The sequence below is a fragment of the Varroa destructor genome, unplaced genomic scaffold (genome assembly GCF_002443255.2).
Source record: "Varroa destructor unplaced genomic scaffold, Vdes_3.0 BEIS01000003.1, whole genome shotgun sequence".
Lineage (NCBI taxonomy): Eukaryota > Metazoa > Arthropoda > Arachnida > Mesostigmata > Varroidae > Varroa > Varroa destructor.
Window position 1 is genome coordinate 13,139,824 of NW_019211456.1, and position 24,922 is coordinate 13,164,745.

Sequence of the window (24,922 nt, forward strand, 5' to 3'; positions counted from 1 at the left end):
ACTTCTTGACGGGGTCGACTCAGTTGGTTTTACATTATATGGAAATATATATATATATATCTTCTAAGTATAATATATTTAAACAGTCCTCGAAGTTAAAACCACACACTATTCTAAAGTGGGACCGTGACAGCCTATGAAGCCAAACCTAAGCGGGGGTTCCACGTGGGCTGTTTAAGATAAACAAACCAGCACGCAAAGAGGCCCAGAATTTGACTTGTAGGTAGTTAAGTGCCTGTATCAAGTCACCATAACAGGTTTTGAATCACAGTTGTTATATACTGTATCATATATTTCTAGTCGATAGTTACCCATTGTTGTCATACATGCATTTCAGGGGCAGCGTAACTCACTCTATAGGCTATAATCAGCGAATTCGATACGGTCGGTAATTTCCTAAAATGCGAGACACCGGTTCTTGAATGATAAATTTTGTTAGCCTTCTCCTATATTCAAGCGGTTCACCCATGACCTTGGACTAATTATCTTAGTAGCAAAACGATAATGTATATAGTTGGAGTTATACCTCCATAAAATCTCTAGCCGAATCCCTAGCAGCATTGTAGCCACCAAAGTCTTTGGACCTGATTGCACCCATACAGCAGTGAAAGGCCCTGCACACTGTGCTTGTATGCTAGTTTATTCAGTGTTCTAACGTGTAGCTTCTAACTCCCAGTGCATTACGTTGATTTAACTTGCTTTTTCCGTAGATAAACGCAATTGGCCTTCTTTAACATAAGAATTAGCACGGATCTTTAAGCAATGAAGTAAACTTTAAAGCAATCGTATTGTTTAATAAGTTGATCGTACGGCCAGGCGGCATATATGATATTTGATCACACAGCATTTGCCGTCATTTAAACACCACGACTACCATAAGTTCCTCGCATAAATATGACCAGCGCGTCTGTCTTTTGGGAGAAAACGGCACGCTATCGTAGCTTTCATCTGTTAATGGTGTCGCTGCCCACTATTGTGACGCTTTACGCCACTGTGGCGCGACATCTACCTGATCGCGGGACGAATTCTGGGACAATGACGGCACTGCTAGATAGTTTCTTCGCAGTGTCACACGCACATTGATTGTTAGCTGACGCAGTATGCAATGCATAGGCTTATATATATGTAGGTATATACATGCATACATCCGTGTTTTTCTATACATCCGTCCTCCCATCCGCTCAACACTGTCCGATATCGATTTTCGGGTTTTCTGTTTGTACGGTGTTACCTTTCTATTCTGTTTTCTAATCCCTTCGCCTCCCGAATCTCCCTTCTTATGCCCACTTGCCACTACCATGCCCTTCGTGGTTCCTTTGCCTGTTTGTTTCTTGATTGCCATCCCAGCCAATTGCTGTTGCTGACCACTGCACTTCCCACGTATGTACCTGTGGCCTGTAGTACCTGCACAAAAAGAGAATCTTCTAGTGATGTTCTATCTATTGTTCTTCCTTTTTATGGCTGACTGACCTTGCTCTGGAATAAGGAGAAAGGAAGGAAAGGTGTTCCGTTGTGTCAGAGGGAGACAAAATAAGAAAAGCGGGGAAGAAGCAAGAGGTTAAGCGGCCGGCCTGGCTATGACCCTGCGTTTCGTGGATCAGGTCGGCTGCACATAAACCGCAATAGGGCCTGGGGTGTTGTCACATCTCATTTGACTTGTACTGCCCAGGTACTCGCTGTTCTACACCCCATTCTTCTAGAGACCATTCACTTGCCTTTGAGAGCTTCTCCTTTGGCTTACCTTTCGATGTTACCTCTGCAAGGACTTGCTTCGCTTGTGCCGATATGGAGACTACTGAAACGGAACGGGGTTGTTACTGCTGCCCTGCTAATAATGATACTATTACTAGCATATCTCATGTGTGCAACGATTCTTCTCAGAACTTCAATCGCAGTAACATCGACTACCAAAGGATAAACACTGAACGAGCAAACGATTGATTACATAAAGGTAGTCGTTAACAAATTTTAGATTAGGTCCCATTTTTAGAATCGTTCGTTTTCTCATTTGAAACTGTTTCAGTAACTAACAATTCAGTATCTGTTTTCTTGATATGTTATTGCTACAGCGCTGATCAACCTTCAGGAGCTCGTGCGGCCGTTCCCGCCGAAAAACGTAGAGTACCAGTTTCGGCGAGCGGATAACTTCACTGCTACCTTGCTAGATATCCGCAGCAGAGGAATTTACTCGATGATCGTTGACGTCCGACCTGAGAACCTCACTGCCTTTCTTAGAGCTGTAAGTAGCCTTGCTCAATGGACGTATATTAGCATTCACACGGTATGGGGTCGTTGATCCATGGCCCGTTCATGAAATAACTTCTCAAATTTGAACAATGCGTCTAATTAGATTACACTAAGCGAATCATACTAGGCATTTTGTACACAAGGCTTGCAACACTTCCTGATCGGAAAGCCGTCACACAGTTAAGTAAGAACTTTGTCTAGGATTTTCTTTGCGACTGAGTTCATGGTTTGTGAAGTTGAGTAAAATATGTGTACTACATTTGGATTCTCGTCTTGTCGCTTCTATGTCTCGAATCAGCTACGTCTCGATTCACTGTCGTCTTTCAATGGCTGACTTACAAGCTGCTATTAGTCCTGAAGAAGGTCTTTGAAGCTTCTGCCGAAGCTATTTTCAAAGCCAAATGTGATTGGCAGTACATTTTGCTCGGGCAATAAGCCGCGCCGAGGGTCCAGGTCTGGTTTTGCGCCGAAACGATTCGGACGCCGGAAGAGAAATTTTTGTGGAAAAGAGATAACCGCCTTAGCATTTGTGCGTGCATATCAAACCTACCACGTCCTATTACCTTGATATACGAGCAAAAAAGCCTGAAGCGTGAAGGCACATCACATTTAGCAAATCTAAGGGACAAACGCTGCTGTTCCCTTTTTTGATGTACTTCAAGACGTGAGCGGATAGGCAAGCGATTATTTTGCCCGGGCAAGTTGCGCTGTCGTTACGTTGCTACTGGCCGGTCAGGATTTATCGACCTATCTATAAGTAAAATCTGATGTTTGTATTTTATTAACGTCACTCGCGCCGGAGTTACTCGTACAAACCAAAGACCTGGCAAAAGGAAGCTTAGATCTAGTGATCACTGAGCACCAGGCGATGTAAAAAATATTCAACATTACGCGCCACCCCTTTGGATTAAGGAAAAGGATCAAGTGGACGCTGAGAGCAAGAATGAGCGAGATGGGTATAGGCGAAGCCTGTGGGTAAATGTAAAAAGATCTAGAATATTCCCATAAAAATAAAACCCAATTCCGATGGACGACGCCATTTACAGTGCCACTAAGTGCTCTACTTTGCGGCGCCTTTTATTGTCAAAGTTGCTTGCTTTTCATATGTGGTTTTGTAATAGCGTGACGGAGCTGCAACATTTTCCTCTGTTTTATACGACTCCTATGACTTTATTTTGATAAAATTTATTTAGTGGTTTTGTGAAAGAAGCGTATTCGGTATCGCTTATCCGGTATTGACTTTTGAGCTATTGTAGCCCTCGAGGCTGCCTACAGACGACGTTGAAAAGATTCACAGATTGAAGGTTGACAAATTGGTTTTCCCGCCCAGAACCTGTCGAATCGTTTGGCTTGCTAAGACAGACGTCCTGCGGCATTGTTGGCAGTTGCACCATGATAGTCAAGTGCTTCCGAGGGGGGGTCAGCAGCGTATAAATAGAGGTAACCGTGCTTAAAGCTACTTCTCTGTGGGAAGCCAAATCGAGAGCTACATATTTCAACTGAAATTAAGTTCATGAAAACATTGTTTACGTGTACCTATTCAGTGTAACTCATTGGACATTAGCCACGCCCCAGACAGGTTCTAACGGGAAACACGTAAACGCGGGAGCAATGAAGAAAGAATTCTTCAATTATGTGCGGGTATATCTCGCTTAGGTTTTTAGAGGGCTTTCGAAGTTATGTCATATAATAGGCAAACGTTCATTTTTGTTTTTCTGGCATAGACTTTTGTCGCGCCTATCTTGAAGTTACGGCTAAGTTTCTTTATAGATACGCATATGCTAACGGTGTTTTACCTTTGTATCACTGTTTCCATTTCAGATTCTTCAAATTCAAATGAATGATTATAAATATCATTATCATTTTGCTACTTACGTAAGTATTATTTTCTCGTTTATTAATAGCGTTATAATATCTTATAGAAACACATTCAGGGTTATCTTTGTGGAGAAAATTGGCATAAGAGTATTGCGCGTGATCACGGCCTCACTTATTTGGTTGAACATAACCGTTGAGCTTGAAACTAAGTTAAAATACTTTTTCTACTTCTTTTTTAAAAAAGAACGAAGTAACAGATTTTCTTTTCTTAATTTTACTTTATCTTTGTGTGCAATATAAAAGTACATTTGTAACTATCTTCTTTGCTGTCAGAAGGTGCTTTTTGTGTAAGTGTGCCATAGCGACTGAACACGGTACAATGTAATCAAAATTTTTTGCGTGTGGCTAATGCGTACGGTCGCAAAGTAGATCCAGAGTAGTAAGTAGAGATATATAGATTTTGATGTTTGCGTGGGTGATCATCTACCTCTAACTATTTTTGTGCCTTATTAGCTCGACGCCTGAATTGATGTAGAACATTTGCCTATTTTCCTGTCTACCTGTTCGCCGTCGCGGAAGGTCCGAGTGTACACTAAAGCGTCTCGCTTGTTGTGTCTGTCACTGCTGCTGTGCCAATAGAGGCGGCATGAAGTTCTTTTCTGCCTGTATTGACGTCCCTGTACGTTCAAATCATCGCCGCCCCTATCATCCTTACGTGGTGCGACTGGCAACAAAAGCGAGAACAAGATGGTTAGGTATCGGCGTCTTTTATATTAAAACACTTACTATTCAATATTCTCTTCCGGTGGCTAGTGCAGCAGCGACCGTTACACCAGCGAAGTAGCAGACGGCGGCTGCAATTATGATGCAGTCCACACTGGTCATGACCAGGAAAGCGTGAGTTGACTGGTCTGGCTGACAGCGGCAAATGCTTAGTGATTATTGCTGAACTACTCAGCAGGCTAACGCCTCGTGGTGGGAGGACGCTGCCATGGCGAAACCGCTGTCCGTACGGCTCACCATACGCTATAAAAGCACGAGCATGCGGTCTGCACGGACGACTATGATGAAAGCAGGACTTGACAAGATCTTGTAGCCCATGCTGGCTAAGAAGGTTCCTGGTGTCGCCATCGGTGAGGCCCAGGCTAGGTATGGAACAGAAGAAAAGCTGCTAAACGAAGAAATGCATCAAACAAGTGATACGTCATCATCATGGGACCGATGAGCGATAATGGCCGTGCTGTTGCTACTATCGTTGTGGCAACTATAGCTGCTAACGATACTGCAGCTTTTGGGTACGGTTAGCGATCGCCGAAGGCAAGGTCAGTTTTTTTCCTCCGGAAAGAATGGGTCGACAGAGAGTTGTGAACGCCAGCAATAGCTGCACTTCAGCAAGGGAAAGCAAATATCAAGACTCACTCCTAACTACAAAACTGAGGTCTGTAAGCACGCCGACGACGATAGCGGCGACGAAAGCGGCATCTAGATCTCCTACCCTTGTTCTAAGTAGTATTGCTGCTACTGTTTGTTGGTTACTGACTGACTCCGTACGACTGTATGGACCGGTCCGTCATCGCCCTACGTAAATGTTAACGCAAACGTTCTCCACCAACGAAAATTACGAAGTGACCACGTATCGGCAACCGACGCATTTCTGGCTACCTTACCTATGTGTAGGGAGTCTATGAAAGGCTGACGACGGCGAAGAAATGTGATCATGGCCGCTTTTCTTTACTTGTGAAATGATGTGAGCGTTGTCGTCCTCACTGTCACTGGTAACGTCCCGCCAAGGGACATTTCACAGTTTCCGCGCCGTATCTTGTCTGCTGCTGCTGCTAGATACGACGAGTTCGGTGGCATTCGATGGATGGGCATCAGCGTTACTGCTGCTCCTGGAATGGTAGCAACAGCAGTAACGAAAAGCAGAAGAAGAAAAATTACGGTCACTCAAGCAGCAACGAGCGCATCGCGTTTCCAGAGGTGGCCGGAAGCTGCAATTTGACTTCCGGAAAATTAATCAGGAGCACATTCACCACCGTGTGAACGATGTTAGGGGGTGATGCCGAAATTTTGAACGCGGAAGGATCGGAAATAAAAAAGGAAGAATGGTTAGGTGACACGTAAGTGGATATAGTCTTCATTTTCTATCGAATACTGTGACTGTTTCGCTTCAAAAACAGAAACGATAAATTGAGCTGGTTCTTTAGAAGATTATACTTGACACCACTACCTGAACTGTTGGCATAAAATAATTGTGACAACAAAAAACAGATTCTTCTGAATAATGTTAATGACCGTGCAACTGCCTAAAGAGAAAAGTGGCTGTTTGGACTTGCTATATTTTGTATATGCGGCGGTAATGGGCTCTAACCTTAAATATAATCCTTCGGGTACTCATGATTTATATATCAGGAGCATAGACCACCAGAAGCCACCGTATATATATAATACCATAATAGCTTTGTATACTGATGCACTAGTTATTATAACATACTGTCAATAATATGAACTAGATAAAATTGAGAATATAGGACCTTAAAGTCTACTTATGTCTAATATCCCCTACTCAGGCCTTGTATTCGCCTTATAATTCGTTAACTGCTATTTTGTATGATTCTAAAATTAAAATTAACTTTTTTCGGGCTTTCGAAATAAATCATCAACATAGCATTAACGGGGCTGATTTTTTCACATGACTTTGAATTAAAATTTTTTTTCTTGGTAATTTTTTCCCATTAAATCACTTGATATCTCGTAGTAGACCGTTCATTGACTTGCGTAAATGTCCTCTTTGGTGCCACTAGGAAAAAGAACAAACACTAGCGCGCGTCGTTCCCCTCTGGACGCTTCAAACTCTCGCTAAAATAACATGTTCCAAAGACACTTTTGAGAGGTCATTTCGCCACGAACAGGTCTTTGTTAAACCTGACCGTTACTCTGTTTCTGGAGCCATTTGCTTCGACGTCTACCATTGAAGAAAAATGTATCATACTTTTTTTTATACAGGCGTTCGGCAGAGTATACTCAAGGCCTATTCGCTTAAAAAAAATATCTTCTAAAGCTTCTTCTATATCTTGTGACGCATAGAAAAAAATTTACGAATGAGATTATACAATTTTTCAACTTTGTATTTATGTCAATGCCATGCTGATTCCAATTGTCACTGTGATCAATCTATTCAGGCCAATAACACTAAGTCAATCAAAATTTTTACTAGGCACCAAATTTGGTAAGGTCATATTATATAAAGTTTCAGTTATCCATGCCAGTGATATTATAACGATAATTAGAGATACTGACAAAATATCATTAAGCTCTTTTGAAGATTTGCGAAAGTAGCCTGAATACGCTTCTTGAGAAGACTTTAAATGAAACTACTAAATTGCAAGCGTAAATGAGTTAATTTAACCCTAAATACGCACGCAAATACTAATTTAAAATTAAGACACTTCAGACATTATGCCATTGAATTTATTTACTTTCCTATATCCTGCTCGTTTATAGACGTTGAAAGGGTTTATTAAGAAACAAATGGTTGTTTTTGTTCACTATTTCTCCCTGCTTCTAACTTTCCATGTGCTGACGATCGAGTGTTATATAGTCTTAGAAAGTTCTCCTTTGATCCAAAGATGTTGCTTTATTCAGATTAATAAATACCGTCTTACGTTTGGATTCCAACGATGGGTAGGGGAGGAAGTGAATATGTGACATCGAGTTCTTGCCAGGGGCACAAAGATGAGACAGCAACCCCCAGAAATACGTCCTACGTACGGTCAAGGCTCTACAGCTGAAAGATATGTTTCCATGAACAACTGCCTTGTTCCAAAAATAAGCTTCATTAAACTCGAAAATAATCCTAAAATTGAAAAGTCCATTTTACGTTAGCAAAGTACCTTCACGACTCCTAGCTATAGAGCTCGTGTCACGTCGCATACGTTATAGGTATTCTCGACTAACAGTTCGTTTGAGCATGACAACGTCTTGTAGGGCAAAGAAAGAAAGTTGTCAGTAGGTAATATCGTAGCCACTTCCAAAACTTTCAAACAATAAAAAATAAAATTGCTCAGTATATACCACCTAATGTAAGCTTCAACAGCAAACGTCCAACTAGAAGTACTTGGCCCTATATGCATTTCCGTTACTCGCCATTAGGACCCAAGAGAAACTGCAGCTGTCACTGTCTCATGTCATGAAACCACCTAAAGCTGTATTAGATGTAAAGAATAGAATGTGCTCTTTTACACAACTTTTATTCAAGTCGAACTCTTCGTTCATTACCAGGCTGTATAGTTGCCCTTAAATCTTGCCTAGGGTTCCCTGCAAGCAAGTTCCGCTGCAGCGAGCTATCTACGGAGGCGACTGCCTGTAACTTTTAAATATGCTAGTTCGTTTAATGAATCTTTCTTGCCGCTCTCCATCTTCCTGCCTAGCTGGGTGCTTTAGGACAAACCGGCCATAGAACCTCGGCGCCAAACCTTCTCCAATGATTTAAGGTTAGAAGCATAATTTGCATCAGGTGAACGGGTCATAGAAATCTATGATTTTTACCGGTCTGATTACGACCTGCTCTTGACATTTCTTTGCTCTGTTTTTATTATTTGCTGTTTCTATTGCAGGACATCGAAGCGTTCAACCTAGAAGACTTTCAATACAACTTTGTAAATATTACCGCGTTTCGTATGGTAGACTCCGAGAACGAGACGGTACGAGCTATCCTAAACGACATGGAAAAGTTCACTCCGTACGGTCAAAATATTCTTAATAAGACTAACGTCATAACTGTAAGTAATACTATATGTGCATTACATGTCTTATTTGCTTCAACATATAGTGAATCCTAAGGTATTTTTATTAGACCTGCTAAGATTGTAATGCCAGCCGAAAAATATCTTTAACCTATACTTTTCAGGACCTTCTGAAGTAGCGCAGTACGTCACATGTTTTGCCATAGATGCTGAACGATTATTGCTATTTAGCTTAAATTACAATATATATTCAATTCAGCAAGTAATTTTAAACAAAGACATTGTCTACATAATTCAAAGATTTTTTTCAACTTGACCTAAACAAGTATTAACACTAAACAATGGAAGACGATGGCGGTCTTCTTTATAAAAACAAAGTCATTTGTTTGTACTACCCCAATTTGTCGTCCCGTTGTCTGTAATTACAGTCTCATTGTTTCGACCACTCGGGTTCATGCTGGCTGATTGAAGGTACGATTCGAATAGAAGAGGCTGGCGTGGGAGACGCAGCCAAGGTTCGATGGAAACGAAAGCTTTTTGACAACTCAAAACGCGGAAAACTAATCCTTCTTTTCCATTCGGACCAAAGTGGGATAAATACAGAAATTCAAGTGAATTTAAGCTACATATCCTTCTAGAATTGGCTAAGGCGCGTCTGGGTTTTGTGGTTGGGAAATAGTACCGCGCTATAAACGTTGCCTTTTCTTTGAAGAAAGTAAACTACGCGAAGGACCTCCACGATTAGATTTTGTGACGGTCTTTAAAGGTCCTAAGAACCGGATTGCTGCCCGTGTATTCCTTCATGATTGAAGAGAGCTATTCAATGAAAAAGAATATGGGGTCTAACATATAGACAATCCCAACTTTACTTGTGTACGAAATACAGGTAACGTCGGTGAAAGGAGGCCGTCTGAGTTCACTCCTTTACTGTGAGAATGGCCCAATGCAATTAGAAAAGGGAAATTTTCAGAGAATTTAATTAGAACTTGAGATGATTCACTACCTAGCTTTAAAAATATTAAGTAGAATAGAGAATCCTATGCTCAAACTGTATTTACTGTTCACGTCTCTAGCTAAATGTTCGTTCCCAAGCAGTTGTTCTCTGCTGTTTAATGTGTCGCTAAAGAGAGCGTTGGATCATTCAGAAGGCTTGAAGCGGACACTTTGATTGGCTATTTATTCTAGTGTCTAGGTAATTAATGTCAAAACTAAACTTTTCTGTCAATCTTCGGTAACCATCAGGCTAGGTTCTCTTCCTAAATAAAAATTTCAGATATTAACTCACCAACAGTGCATATATATATATGTGCAGATATATGTATCCTTATATATATATAAGGAACGACCTAGTTCAAAACCTAGCTGGAAAATTGGTGGTGCTCTTCTTTTATAAACACATCAAACTTCCTGCCAATAGCTACCGCCGCTTCTGTCCTTTCCTTCAATCGATTTGTTCATTCAACATGTACGAAATTAGGCTAAAAATAATTAAGTCATGCATTTCGAGTGTTGTATTTCCCGTGGTTTTTCAGTTTAGTCGAAAACTTTTTATCTATATATACATAATGGATACAATTGAATTGGGTAGCATATGATTAGATCGGTGTTTGGCGGATCGCAACCCGCTGAAAGCTTTTAGAACGACTGGTCTATTTAGACTGGTCTTCGTGAAGACTCTCTGGTTCGTGACAAATGGCGACCACTTGCCTCGTTTTGAATGAGGACTCTGATTACCAAGACGGGTCGTAGTCAGCATTAACCAATAACTGTTATTGCTCTTATCAGTATCTTTCTGAGTCAACTCAGTAGATACGGGAGCACACGAACGGGCGAAACCAGGGAAAAGAAGAATAAAGATAATTACGAGTCGGCTGACATGCGCACGCCAAGTCTCCACAAACGCCGAGGCAAAAAACGATGTAAAGATAGCTCTGAAACAAAAAGCTACAATGGAACATATCGTTGATGTTTATGGTGGTAATCTGCACTTAATTAAAAAAGCTCGCAAGCTTGAGCAGATTAAAAATATTGGATAAGTCAAGTTCCTTCAGCTGTATTCATTATCGGGCGCCTATAGCGTCAAGGCGTCACTATCTGTGTTTAAATTAAATTTCGTTCATTAATTAAATTAAATTAGTTTTATTTTCATGTGAAAAAGAATCTAAAAAAACAGCCGACATGAACGTACAGGTCATAGGGTTCCATTGGTATGGCTATTCAAAAAAAAGCACTTTGGCTAATAACCACTATGGACAGACTGGCAATATTTCGTAATCAAAACCTTTGACCATACGAAGTAGGAAGAGCCGCTATGTTGGACTCTTTAGATATGTCTCGAAATCCAATAGGATTTTCTACTGGAGATAGCTTTGTGACTCATTTTCTGACCACTTTCGACCTTGCTATTGACTTCGCCTGTATTTTAGCGTTTAACTGGCTGACCTTTGCTTTGGCTTGGAATGACAGTCGTTTAACTACAGAAGAGGAGAAAGGAAACTAAGTACCTACCAAATATGCAGCAATGGAAACACTCTATGGCCGTAGTTGTAGAAGCCGTGGCTACGTAGGCGTCCTTGTCAGCAAGCTAATTATTAGTGCTGTTTTGCACAGTCAATTTCGACAGAGGAAGGTCCTTGAGCTTGTGGCAACTGTGGGCCACGCTTGCGCTCAATAGCGGCAAGCGTGGCCCACAATTGGCTATTCTGCTGCACATGCAAACAAACCGGCGAAGATCCTACTCCAGCCATCGGCAGACTTTTTCTTTGATATATGACAGTGGAGGAGCCAGCTGGCTCAAGGCTAGAAACGCTGAACGCCGTCCGTGCAATAGCAATGATCGGGATGTAGAGGCGGAGACGAAGCTGCTACCAGCCTTTTGCCCCTCAGTGTCCTTTTTCCTGGTTGGTAAATGTTCCCGACGTGATTTTGTCTCTTAAAAACATTTAAGCTCAATGCAGAGGTCGCAAACAGTGTAGAACTACAGCAGACAGGGAAGAAGGATACGTTCTAAAGTAATCACCGTAGGACAACAACGTCCGCGGCAATGTACTCTGTTTATGTGGAGAAGCGGCTGGGATTTATCCTATATGTTGAGTTAGCAATTGTTACTGTCGTTTGCCTCTTGATACTTAGGCATGCCCTGGTATTCTGCTCTTGAAAGCAGAAATGTTAACGATAAGGACCCATTATACCAGTCGTATGGATGTTCGATACTATATTTGCCGCAATTGCTTTCTGCCGCTATTATTACCTAACTATGTCGGAAATAGGTCTGATGGTTTTTGAAACATTATGTTCACTGACCAATTTTTGTGTCTCGAGTCAAAGTTTGCTGTGGAAAACTCTTGCGGAAAAATGTTCCCCATCTCACTTTGTAGTTTCGCCAGCTATTAATGGTAAATCATCATTTATTTCAAGACTAGACTAACAGACGCTCGTATCCAAGGCTTTCTCTGGACGTAACGTTCTCAACTTTCGGACTTAATACTTGCGATGCGTTCAGCCCTAGGGTACAATAGTTAGCGTTGATATTGTTTGAAGGAGCTTTTCTCACATTGAGGATATCCTCCGAGACGATTTCTTGAAAAATACCACTGAGGAGTGGCTCTCTAGAGAGCCAGCCACAATCGGCTCAACATTTCCTCTGCTTCTGTCAATCTTGAGTGATCCTTTTCTCTTTAAGCAAAGCTAACTGCATAGTAAAGCCTGCACTGAGGTACTACGAATTGCGCTTGCCATTGTATACTACCACCCAACAGCAGGATAACTTAGAAGAACTTAGAAGAAGTAATATTAAGGATTGGAAACTGTGGGCTCTTGGTCAAAATTCCACAAGGCATTTACTTGCAGAGACTATCCCGCGCTTGAACTTAGACTATAAAAACAATAATAATAATAAAGACAATAGTTAAGGAAGATTCCTTAACTATTGTCTTTGTTTATGTTCTCTCTCTCTATGTTCTCCACTGTTACTCCAGTGCAGTCCTTCAGTTCCTATTTTTATCGTTAAAAGTAACGAAAGATCAAAGATCACATAGGTTAACTGCTGCAAACTTATCAGCACAGAAGCACATACAACGAGACATATCTGGTTAGCCGTATAACCTTGCTAATGTTCAGCATAGACCAAGTGAACGTCGATGCCGATGACTGTTAACGGTTCCTGCCAAACTTCTGGCTGTATTAATCCACGAGTTACCACATCAGACTTGTTCCAGATTCGATCTGTAGAAGCAGCTCTTCCTTTATCCGTTTAGGTAGATCATTTTTCTATTTCAGTTGATTGTTCAACTCCTCCTTAACAGTATGGTTAATAGTGCGTATTATTATACCATACCGTTGTTACTTCATTACCATTCTTACCGTGTGTTATAGTGCGAATAGTGTACTTACTACATGTAAACATGAAAAGCAAAGCTCTAACGAGGTGCGTAAACTTATTCAGACATAATGTTCCTATTAAATCTTCTTATCTCTTATTTATTGTTGTCGGATCAATTCGTTCTGGCCGCAGACGGAGGCGGCATTGACTTATGACGCGGTCTATGCGTTCGCACATGGTATGAACGATTTGAGCCGCGCCACAGCAGCACAGCTTCGACCCAGCAACGTCTCCTGTGGCGATGGACTTTCGTGGGCCGAAGGAACCTCGCTCTTCAACCTCATCTCCATGGTCGACTACTATGGACTCACAGGTAGAGCGCCTTTCTAGTGTTCACCGGCGAGCCCCATTTTGAATAGAATAAAAAAAACATACCAAGATACAGGGCAGGATGCTTTTCGATGACCGGCTGTACGGCAGAATAAAAATAACTCCTTTTTCTTTTGCCAAAGCTGATACATAGCAAACAAACACACAGTAATAGAAACGTATGTTTTCAATTAGACGGGCAGCTTTGGTTTACTTTATCGTGTGCGTTTACAATTATATCAAATAAGATGGATTTGGATCTTAAAAAATTTATTTTAAAAATATATGACAACGCTATCACCAAAAGTACGCCGGAAACATGTCAAGTGATAATGAAGGTACTTTTTGTCAACGTTATTGCTATCATTAATGCGGCTTCTGCAGAATCCGAGGAACAATGTGGCAGATAGGTAAATTCTTCTCTAGATTTAAAGGGCTCAAAATTACATTAAAATAGCTAAAAAAAACCTATTTCTTATTTGCCCCGATTTTTGATGAGGAAAGTATCAATGGTTAGTTGGCTCGTCTAAATAAACTTTCACGACTAGTTTTGTTGCATTTTAGTTCTTGCATTTTTGGGACTCTTAGCCTGCCATCGGCTCAAAATTTGACTTCGCTAGAATTTTCCATATGTAGCATATTTGAGTGAAATTTTAACAAGTTTTTACCTATTGATCTAACTTGATACACGGTTATTATTGAAAAGTTATTTACTAATTAACAAAAAATTCTTTTGAAATATGACTAGTGAATTGTTTACGGTCCGAATCTCGTTGAATGGTGGCTATATTAAATGAGCATGATTGTCAAAAATTACACTTCAAGCACATGACGAAACTATCTGCTTTTATTTAGTTTTCACCACAGAAAGTCTCAAGTAAAGTGCAGTAGGCTATAGATATATTCCCGGCAGGCTCTCTCACAGTAACCTGTTTTGTCCACTAAGGTTTTCTGCGATTGCTCTTCAACCGTTATTGAGGCTCTGCCGGCTTATTACAAAGAGTCTGGAACTGCATTTTTGCGACCCAGGAGAGTTGCCAGAGCAAACAGGATCCCGCAAGCCAGAACCCTGATTGTTCTGACGACGGCCAAAAAATTGAAAAGTCCCCGGCTTTCGCCTTCTGTTACCGGTTTTTTATGGCATATTTTTAATTAGGAGTTCGCTTTATGCCTTAGTCAACGCGAAGAACATAACCTAGGCCTCCAATGATGAGTAAGTCTACCGATTGTTGATGCCTAAGGTAACGGAGGACCCTGCACTGCGCCATTTCCGGCAAGACCTTGAAACGAGGACCATTAAAATTGCAATAGGAGTGGCACCGGTTCAGATCAAAGAAAGGTACGAGTCAAACAAGGTGTGGGAGCTCAGAGGAAAACCCTCGACTAGGCACGATCAGCTTGAGATTAAGAGAGTAAGCCTGTACCGTAGTGCGCTTACTCAAGAATGGCCTGGTGTTTAGGGTTTGAGGACAATAAGCGCTGTTCTACATTACGTCTCCTCAAACAGAAGAAGCCATCATTTTGTGTCATTCGAAAGGGCTGGCAAGAGACGCCGGAATCCAGAAGACGTTGCAACATATATGGAGGTGGTGGAACCGACATCTGATGAAGCTCGATACGCTTCATTCAGTATTCGCGCCATAAGGTCTGTTTGTGAAAGAACTTCATGGCCCTCTTGGACAGTGAAATTTTCTATGATTTGGTGATAGACGATTATTACCCTAGTTTCGTTAAGCTCGTGCTGGTTTATAAAGCGATGCCTGGTGTGGTGGGGGCCATTTAGGGGCTTCGGCGCGATTATGATGGAGAACGCAACCTTTCCTACATCACTAGGGGAGATGGATTTCCTTGGGCGAGACTACATTGGACACGTATGAGCAGGTACCAGACGTCTATGATGCAGTGGTCTGGTTAAGCGCATGGACCGGACAGTCGCGATAGGCTAGGTCCCGGAATAGCCGAGTGCCGCAATTCGCTCAATGATCTGCTGCTTTCAGTGGCGTTTTCGTTCAAGACTTTTCCAAGGGAAAGGTTGGATGTTCTTTGAGCTTCTTTTTGGCTACGGAGCCGTATTAGCTGGAAAGCCTATTATGCATTGACCATATGTACTGCGGAAGTGCACTGTCGACTTCGCGATCGGTAATAGAAGATGAAAGTACACTGTAAGCGCAGGCGCTCAGGCCTGTAAAAGTTGCGCGACGACTCAAAGCAATTAGTAAGAATAAAACGGTTGAAGCCGGGGTTGATTGAAAAGGCAAAACATTTTCATCATAGGCCGTTGAATCCAAACTAGTCTTACATGGACGTAAGGTTGCGACGTCTCGAGCGCGTCAACGGACCACGAATTCCACGCTTATCTGGCCATACGTTGAAAAGCATATTCTAGTAGGAAAAGTAAAAGTACGCAGCAACTATCAATCATTCCCAGTTAAAGGTAGACCAGATCTATATACGGTACCATAATACAAGCAAATATACTATAATTGATTACGAGAAAATATATTGAGTAAAAACCATTTAAAAGTAATGGATTGTTTAACTTGTCCCACGTAGAACTATAGAAATTGCAATGGGGTTAAGGCAGGGCCATTAAAGGCGCTATCCACCACAGGCTACTCTGTGTGTTTATTTTATTGGCGTACACAGTTGTATTGATATCTATTTGTGCTTCGCATTTGAATGCTCCTCTACGTCACTTCCCTCACTTTTATACCTAAATTCTGTGAATGGTCAGGAGTTTGTGCACACTGGACTTTTGTCAACCTCAAAACTGCCGACTTGCCTGCTTACGCATCTCAGGGTACTTCCGCTTCTGCTCGCATAGGCATCAATTCAGTGTAATTAGCCTTGCTTTTCCTCGTCGGGGCGCAAAATGTCGCGGCTCCTCGTCATCACTGCATTCGGTGTAACGTACTGCGGTTTGCGCCTGCCACGATGGTCCTTCAAGTGACGCGTTAAAGGAACTTCTAGAAGAAACTCCGTCGACTAAAGGCAAAAGTAACTCAATGGATCGATTATCCTGTGTTGCTTTTTTAACGCCGCTCACCCCCTCTTTACAAAAGTACCCTTCCTGAAGAGTCGGGCGCCAAGCCGTCTTACATTTTTGCCCCCATCTCTCTACCTAGCTCATTTTCATGCCTCAAAAGTCCCACGTCACCTCCGGGCTTCTCCCTCCGTTGGTTCCGCTTTATCTTGCTTGTTTATTCGCTGCCTGGCCCACCTGGTAGCGTTGTCACCATCAGAGTACCTTTCCATATTAATGGTCGCTGCTGTGGGTTGCCATTGGTTGTCGTATGTGCCTGCAAGGTCCACCCTTTCTGCTGTTTCCATTGGCAAAAATGAGAAGGCTCAAATAAACAATAGCGAGGGCAGCTAGGCACGCACAAATGGAAAAGGAAAGCGTTTCGACGACAAAGACGAAGTGGGGGAAGATTTCTGAAAAAAAGTGATGGCATAGGCAACGACCATACCTGTGCATGCTACACTAAGCGGGTCCAATAACGGATAGTGCAACAGCACGCGTGCTTTGTTACATACTTTGTACTATGAAGAAAATCAAACGATGTCGTAAATGGAAGCATATCACTGTGACCCTTTGATTGCAGTCGAGGGGGTACTAGCGTACATCTTCAATAGCATGCGAGGAGATAATTACAAAAATCGTAAAAGAATTGTTCAAGCGTTTGCCTATTGGCGTGCATTATTTCGTTGGATATCACAATGCAACATTCAAAAATTGTGCGTTACGATTTTTCAAAAAAAACGCTTTTTTTGCAGGAAATATAAGATTCAACGAAGGCAATAGAACAAGCTTAAAGCTCGATCTACTCAAGCTTCGCCAAGACCGTCTGGTCAAGGTTGGAGAGTGGACGTCTCAGCGTAGACTGAATATTGTCAACCACGGAGCCTTCCACGACTTCGGAAGCACGAATATCACACTACGAGTTACCACTATCGAGGTGCGCCAATCGTGATCTTTGCTACTTACCATAATAGTTTTATATCTTTTAACCTGATCCATGCCTTTCGAATAGTTTTCCTCTTAGGCATCGTTATTGTTGAGATGTAAGTTTGACAATCACGCATACCTGGCTACATGTAAGACTCGATATGTGGCCTCCAATGACAATTTCTTGTAGCTTTCTATTATTCAGTCTGACGCTACGTTTTTCCTCGAAGAAACGTTGGAACTTTTCGTCAGAACACCGACACAAAAGACTTCTAGGAAACAAAAGTTTAAGAACTATTTCACCATAGTAGTCCAGTTTACTATATAAGGTTCGATCTTTGTTCTTTTTTGCTTTGTTGTCGCTGGCAGCCTTCGTGTTGTTGATTGTTATGGTGATGATGACGTTGATGATGATTATTATTTTCATAAGCACTGACCATTTGCTGACAGCACAAACATATAAGGCCGTTCATGTACAAGTTGCGGATGTTCGCGGTCCATTCAAAGGCCTATGGCCTTTTGGCTTTACGTTCCGCCTTCACTTTTGGGGTGTTTCCTGGGCGGATAAAAGACGAAAAGGGTACTATTGTTGCAGGACGAAGCGTAACTCAGGCCATTTTGTGCTTTAGCATACAGCGGTACCTAGCGCTTGTTGTTGTGTTGATAATGGCGGTGGAGGCGGAAACAGCAGCGCCAGCGTCGTCTTAGCAGTTACGGCAATCCCTGTTACTGGTCTGGCTGAAAGTGTCCTGTTGTGCTTATTTAGCTCTGCGGGAGGCAAAATCCATAGAATGAAGCAGGAACGGGTGGCGGTGATAGCAGGATGGGCAGGTGTAGTACAGGACTCCTACCACTACCGGAGAGTCGGAAGAGTTTGGCTAGCATTAGCTGACTGTGTGTGTGTATTCTGCGCAGACTTAATACTGCTAGACGCGGTGATTGCGAGGAGGTGTTGCTGTGGTCGAGTTGTCTGTTGTGCAGGACATAAGCGGAGAAGAAAAAGACGGAACGATGTCATGGCGGCTGAGCACGTTCCCGCTGACCAAACGGCCAAACAGCCAACTGCCGGAAGGCAGAAGGTCTATACCCCTCCTCGGCTTAGATTCGATTCGTTCACTTCTAGTTCTTTTCAAAGCGATAGGAAACACTAGAGAGTGGGGCGAGTTGTAGCCCACTTTGGTCGTGTTACGTTGAATGTTGTGCTGCTAGCATTCCGTTACTTCCGCCGTTGCTATTTACGGTTAGTATGCATAGACCATACTGCGCAGTATCTATCTTCTGCAATCCAGAACAGCTGTACAATCAGTTTGGTGAACCACTATACCTATATAGTGTACATACTAACTACAATTTGTGAGAGCCACTGTAATGCTTATTAGTGCTTGCTAGGGTTGGTTGTGAAAATTTGATTTTTGCAATGCCAAATAACAATTAAAGTTATAATTATAAGTATTTGGTTATAGTGTCTTCGTTGGGGCGTTCATCTACATCAAAAACATCAATTCAACTATATAGCAAGGTTTCCCGAAGATTCCCAAGTGCGTATTTCCAAATGAATTGACAAGATCTAATTAATTAATTAATTGTGTGTGCCCATTCGAGAACCGCTTAAAAGGTATAGTTAGGTTTAGATTGAAGCATTTATTGCAGTATCTACCCTTTGTAAATAGAGATCGTTAAAACTCAATGGAAATATGTGTACAATATCGCTAAAAATTTAGGGACAGTTCAGGTTGCATTGCGTTCTCTATTCAATTGGCCGAAATAACTTTTTTTTCAAAATAATTTTCTCAACATTCCAAGTGTCGCCGAACGCCGTGCGTATTTTTATTTTTTTTTAACGTGTTTCATGCTTAGCACTAATCGACTATTTTTTTTTATAGTTTTAGATTAATCGAGTATTTTTGCTAACATTCGTTGTGCGTCTCCATTGCCTCCTGCGCCAACCCATCATGCTCGCCAAAAACACGTGCCAATCTATCCTAAAACCGACGACAATCTCTATCAAACGCCCTTACTTCGACTGTGTCATCCGCTCGTATGGGAGTTTCCGTAACCGTGCTTCATTTGACTCTATCACAAATTTCAACGATGGATTTCGTCTGTGCGAGACTGTTTTATATGGGCTGCAACAAACTATCAAACAATGATTCACCACTGTGGTTCTTCAATAGCCATCGTGTGACGAGCTCTCGCCAAGCAATCTAATTCACTAAACGTTATCAAGTCGTTCTGCGTCGATTCTGCTTATGGTTACTTTCCATTGGTGCTCTCCGTCGCTATCGATTCCATGCGTCGACAGTTCTTTCCAACCGGCCAACACTGCGGCATTTTTGCTTGCACAATCATATGACATGATGTTAGTTGTGCGCATTATCTCGGCGGTGAATCTTTGGATATTAATGGTGGCTGCACCATGCTGGTGATCTTCGATGCCCTTATTTCTCACACCCCGTAAGGGAATATTGTGCTTTCTGGGCCCTTTTCCGCTGCAATACGGTTGGTCGCTGTTGACGGAACGGACTATTTATATTGTCACATCGCGATGGTGGCCGCATTGCGTCTACGTTTCGTATTGTAACGAATTATCTCTTGCTCTCATCGTTCCTTACCCGCTCCCTGTGTGCCCGCCCCCTTTTTTCTTTCTGTGCTACCGCCATACCTCGTTCTGACTGAACCGTTGCTGTTTTGTCTCATCATTGCAGTCAGTGCCATTCATGATGCCGAAGAAGCAAAAGGCCGTCGTCGGCGCGGCAGCCCCCGGAGAGGAGGCGTCCGCGGGCGGCGGACCAAGGGCGGGGGCGCACCGCGAGGGAGCAGCTGCCGCCGGTGCTGTCGGCATCAGCAGCAGCGGTAGCAGTGCCCTCGGGGGCGGTGGCGCCGCAGCCGGAGGCACCCCTGGCGGCTATGGAGGCCACCACGGTGCCTATCATCATCATCATCATCATCATCAAGCACACAGCAGCAACAGCACGGGGAACATCTATGAGGACTACGAAGGATACATCATGGACCTGCTGAAGATCTTGGCCGAGCAACTCGGCTTCCACTACGACCTCTATTTAGTGCCTGATAACAAGTTCGGGGTCATGAACACCAGCACACAAGAGTGGAACGGCATGGTCAGAGAGATCATAGAAAAGGTTAGTGCAATCTGTGTCTGTGCATTTATGTATGAGCCCATACCGTGTTGAGTAGCTAGTCAGCGCTGCTCAACGGCAGTCTATTGGTAGCGTCTGAAATGCATTATAAGTTAAGCCATGATGAGCATCATGAATGGTGTGCTCTGAGACTGTATGAAGCCGTATAATAATGAATAATAGGAAACGCCAGCGGTTCATTTCGATACATTCGTAATGAATCCACATAGCATGTTCTATTTCAATTCAATCATAGCTAAAGCTGAGAACCGTAGCACTACAACTAGGTAGCCAACTAGTACTTAATTTATACTGGAATTGTATTTGAAAATAGCGTATGTGCGCCGGAAATTGTACCTGTTAAAATAGACCTTGTAATGTAGGTTAAGAATTGGAAGCATATATATTTACAGTAGGCACACGATACTGACATGTGAAGTACTATATGATGACCATTTGGATAAATACGCACTTGATCAATAAAACGTATACACTACTACTGAGAAAGATGGAATAGCGATCACGCCAGCCTTGCAGCGCAGGTAACGAATCCGGTTTGAGCTAATAGGGCATATGTTAAACATAATCATATGTGTAGATGTAGCAATGATTGTGGGTTTTATTACCAATTTTATTATTATGACATGGCTTTCGAGGTAAAATGTACTTACTCACTGAAACACCGTTTATTCAATTTTGCTTATCTGCCTATCTCTTTACAACTTCCTGAATTCAGGACACGAGTATTCTCCTTTCAGGATCGTTATACTGCGTTCACACATCCTTCCAAATCTTTCTTAAATGCTTAACATAACATAATACTAATCCACTCAAACATCTAGGCTTCTGCGTTGGGTCAACAAAAATTACCTGTCAACGCTTGTTCAATGAAGGTGTCTAGGTGTACTGTTTTACAGAGTAACGTCAAGTGCTTCTCCCCATATCTGGCAACTGGATGTAGCTTGACTCATTAATCTGCTTTAGCATGCATATATATAAGCGCGTGTATAAACCTGTATAAGTGTGTGAATATATAGAATCATGTTTCTAGCTCCTATCGACTGCTGAGCCGAGCGGCATGGTAGACAAAAATGATAGAAGGTGGCTGAAAAGAAGGAGAAAACGCAGAAGTACTTGCTAAGATTATCTCATCTGGATGCGTTATCGACGTCGTAGTAACATGGTCCCTTAAAATGATTATACGAACACAGGCAAATTATGCTGTCTATATATCCACATATATGGATACAGGGGGCTCCTCGTCGGCATAAACTTGTAGGCGCCGCGTAAAAAAAGAATTACACTGAAGAGCTGCCGCGCTAACGGACGCACAACGGAAGGGATTTTGGCATGGCAAATATACAGAGGTAGTGATGGCGATCGTGGTGCGTAAAAAAAGAAAGGACTATTGTCTTTTCGACTGGTTTTACTGGTCCGTTAAAGCCGACTTGGAACTAGGACAGCTGAGCACCAAATGCTGCGACCAGCTAGTTAGCGCGTGGCAACTGACCTTCCACTGTATGTACTTATGGGTGATAGTGAGAAAAGAGAGTCATTCCCTTAATTTCTCAATTTCCGAAAGCGAAAAGGAAGGGCAAAAGAAACTAGACAAAACGAGGATAGAAAAAGAGGACCTGGCGTGGAACCGTGCCTACTCCGTAGATCATCCTAGAGATACGTAACGCTTCTACCCAATCTCAAGCCCAAACATATAATACTTCACAGCATGGCGCCATAAAAGTGGACTCCGTTTAACCCATCATATTGCAGCCATTCTTCAGGCCAGTTTATGCTCTAGGTTTCAGTTGCTTTTCCAATTGGATGAGTCCTTCTCGTAGGCTCTCACTTCGCTCACCATCTGCCTCCCCTTTCCCAATTGTGGTGAAGGGGTGGTGGAAAACAGTGGGAAAAGATGAGATCTCCGGTAACGGTGGCTCTGGTAGAAATTATGGAAGGAAACGAAACGTTGGACGGCGATGTGCTGACGCCTATGAGCGCTAAATTTGCACTAAGAAAAAGATCACCTCATACAAACTCCCAACAGCCTTTACTTACCCCTCTTACTAAACAGGTGCCGGTTAGGTGCAGAAGTGACGTGGATCAGTTTTTTCTAAAGTAAATTAATTCATTGAACCTGTGTTTGTTTCTACGCTCCCAGGTTGGCTATTCTATACAGTACTGAACAGTATAAACATAATAGCTAAATATTGACGCCTGACGCAAACTGTGTTTAAATAGATTTATAAGTTACTTTAACAATAGCTTACCTTTTCTATCACGATAATGTAACACGGAGTGAATCAATAAAGCCACGGCAAAGATATCGCTGTAAATTTCTTTGAAATCATGAAAAACTTTAAAGTATTTTCACTGTTTACTTTTATAACAGCTTAGCACTCACGAGTGCAGACTTTCTAGGCATTGGTAAGAACCGATTGTCGTATGCAAAACGTGATAAAGGTTCCCAATATATTCTATAGGTGTTATTTGTCGGCGGATGTACCTGGTCACGCACGCTACGATTAAAACATCTAATCAAAGGAAGATCCTTTCAAAACGTGTAACTCAGTCACCAAGGAACCTCAGTCTATAAAAAATGTTTTTCTATTTACCAAGCCGTACTGTAATTTTCTTTTGCGAGAAGCCTAATCAACAGCAGGTGAATCAAAAGAAAAGGTCGCGTAATGATTTTCTAGATAAAATAAACCCTGAATGATTTACCTTAACGTTGCTTTAGTTTGTAGGATAAGTATCAGTTTGGCATACGGCAGTGTGCCTTGCTATTTATTGTAGACATCATCGAAAAGCTGGGCGTGCATAAGACAGAAGCCAAGGCAGAGCTTGCAGTAACAGCAACTGGGGCGTCGACCATGAAGTTACGATAGGTCAATGTAGGTTGTAATAGTCGCTATTCTTGACAACAAGTCAGCCATAGGTTGACCCGTTACCAAGATTCTATCACGCTAGAAGTAGTTGTGGATGTCACAAATCTCCTACATAATTTTTGCTTACATTAAATCGCTAGACTGCAAAGGATGAATCATAGGTTACTATAGGGTCGTTTGGAGAAACGTGTGGGCCTGTTTCTATCCCAGTATAGATTCAGAGCAATCACGAATACAGAGTTATTGTTGAAATAAGTAAAAGTTATTTTTCATTATATAGACAGACGAAGACGCTCTACGGTTTGGGCGTACTTTCTAACTTTACGTTCCAGTTCATTTCTGCTTATTTATTAAGATATTAATCGTAGAATATACATAAGAAAATGAGAAAACTCATTCAGTACGTCCAATTTTGCTAGACATGGCGTGGACGAAGTATCAGTACCAATCATTTCTGCTATTGCTCATATAGTATATGCTCACATAAAAAACGTGCACGGCCAACGTACGTATTGGATTATTGATTGGCTTCAAAGGATTCAGAAGAGGCCTTCTGCTATTATAGGTTTCGCAGGCAGGCAGGCAGGCCAACTACGACGATTAACACAACGGCGACAGCAGCAGCGGGTGCCTGTTTCATTGGGATTTACAATCAGGAGGATCCTAACAAAATCGAAGAATGTAGGTGCTGATTTGGGAGCTGTTGTTCCGCAAGCCAGGAACCTCGATTTCTGTCAGCTTATTCTGAGGGTATGCTTTGAGGATGACAGAGAGAGGGCTTTAAAAATTGGCCTAGTGAAATTAGGGAGTTAAGTGTAGATTACGCGTTGCGTAAAGAGAGATTGGACTTTAGCGCAGTAACAGTACAATGGGTCCAGTGACACGGAATTAATGAATTGTGTGAAGACCGGAACGACGACACTGACTACTACTATTACCACTACTACAATATTGAAGATCCATCATATAGGATCGCGCGTCCTTGCCCCTTTTTTATCCCACTTTCTCCGACCTAGCTCGGCCCGCCAGGCCCTCGACGGAACCGTTTGGCCCCCTAAATAAGTAAGTTTTAGGTTGGGCTTTAAGTTGAACCCGAAGCTGCGGCGCTGTTCGGGGCCACCATGATAAAAGCACCTGAGCTCGTAGCCTGTTTCTTTAACTTGTTTCTATTTCATTGGGTCTTCTCACTCAACGATGGGTATATGCTTAGGAGTCCATTGAGGCAAGAACCAGTCAAAGAGTCTTTCGACCAGATTTGGTGTTTGAATGCTCTTACCCTTTGTATCCAGTCTTCTGTAGTCAGCCAGTGAAGGCACTACGGTTTCACTGCACATAGCGATAGGTGCGGACTTACTGGCCGCTATTGCTACAACTTGTCTGTCGCTGGTATTAGTGCCCGCCAACCCGGAAAACCTCAACGAACGAAGCGAAAACATCAAGCCAAACGA

General features: G+C 42.3%; 1 protein-coding gene across 2 annotated transcripts in view; it reads left to right on the forward strand.

Moving 5' to 3' along the window:
* The window catches only part of LOC111248405 (glutamate receptor ionotropic, kainate 2-like), a 315,895-nt gene that overhangs the window by 185,957 nt on the left and 105,016 nt on the right, over window positions 1-24,922 (forward strand). The window contains exons 5-11 of one of the 2 annotated variants that reach the window (XM_086985510.1): window positions 2,070-2,239; window positions 4,069-4,122; window positions 8,682-8,846; window positions 13,324-13,504; window positions 17,278-17,459; window positions 18,913-18,987; window positions 20,155-20,592. In XM_086985510.1, coding sequence (XP_086841636.1) covers window positions 2,070-2,239; window positions 4,069-4,122; window positions 8,682-8,846; window positions 13,324-13,504; window positions 17,278-17,459; window positions 18,913-18,987; window positions 20,155-20,592 — 1,265 coding nt within the window. The remainder of the gene's footprint in view (window positions 1-2,069; window positions 2,240-4,068; window positions 4,123-8,681; window positions 8,847-13,323; window positions 13,505-17,277; window positions 17,460-18,912; window positions 18,988-20,154; window positions 20,593-24,922) is intronic. The other variant, XM_022800707.2, reaches the window with a different exon arrangement.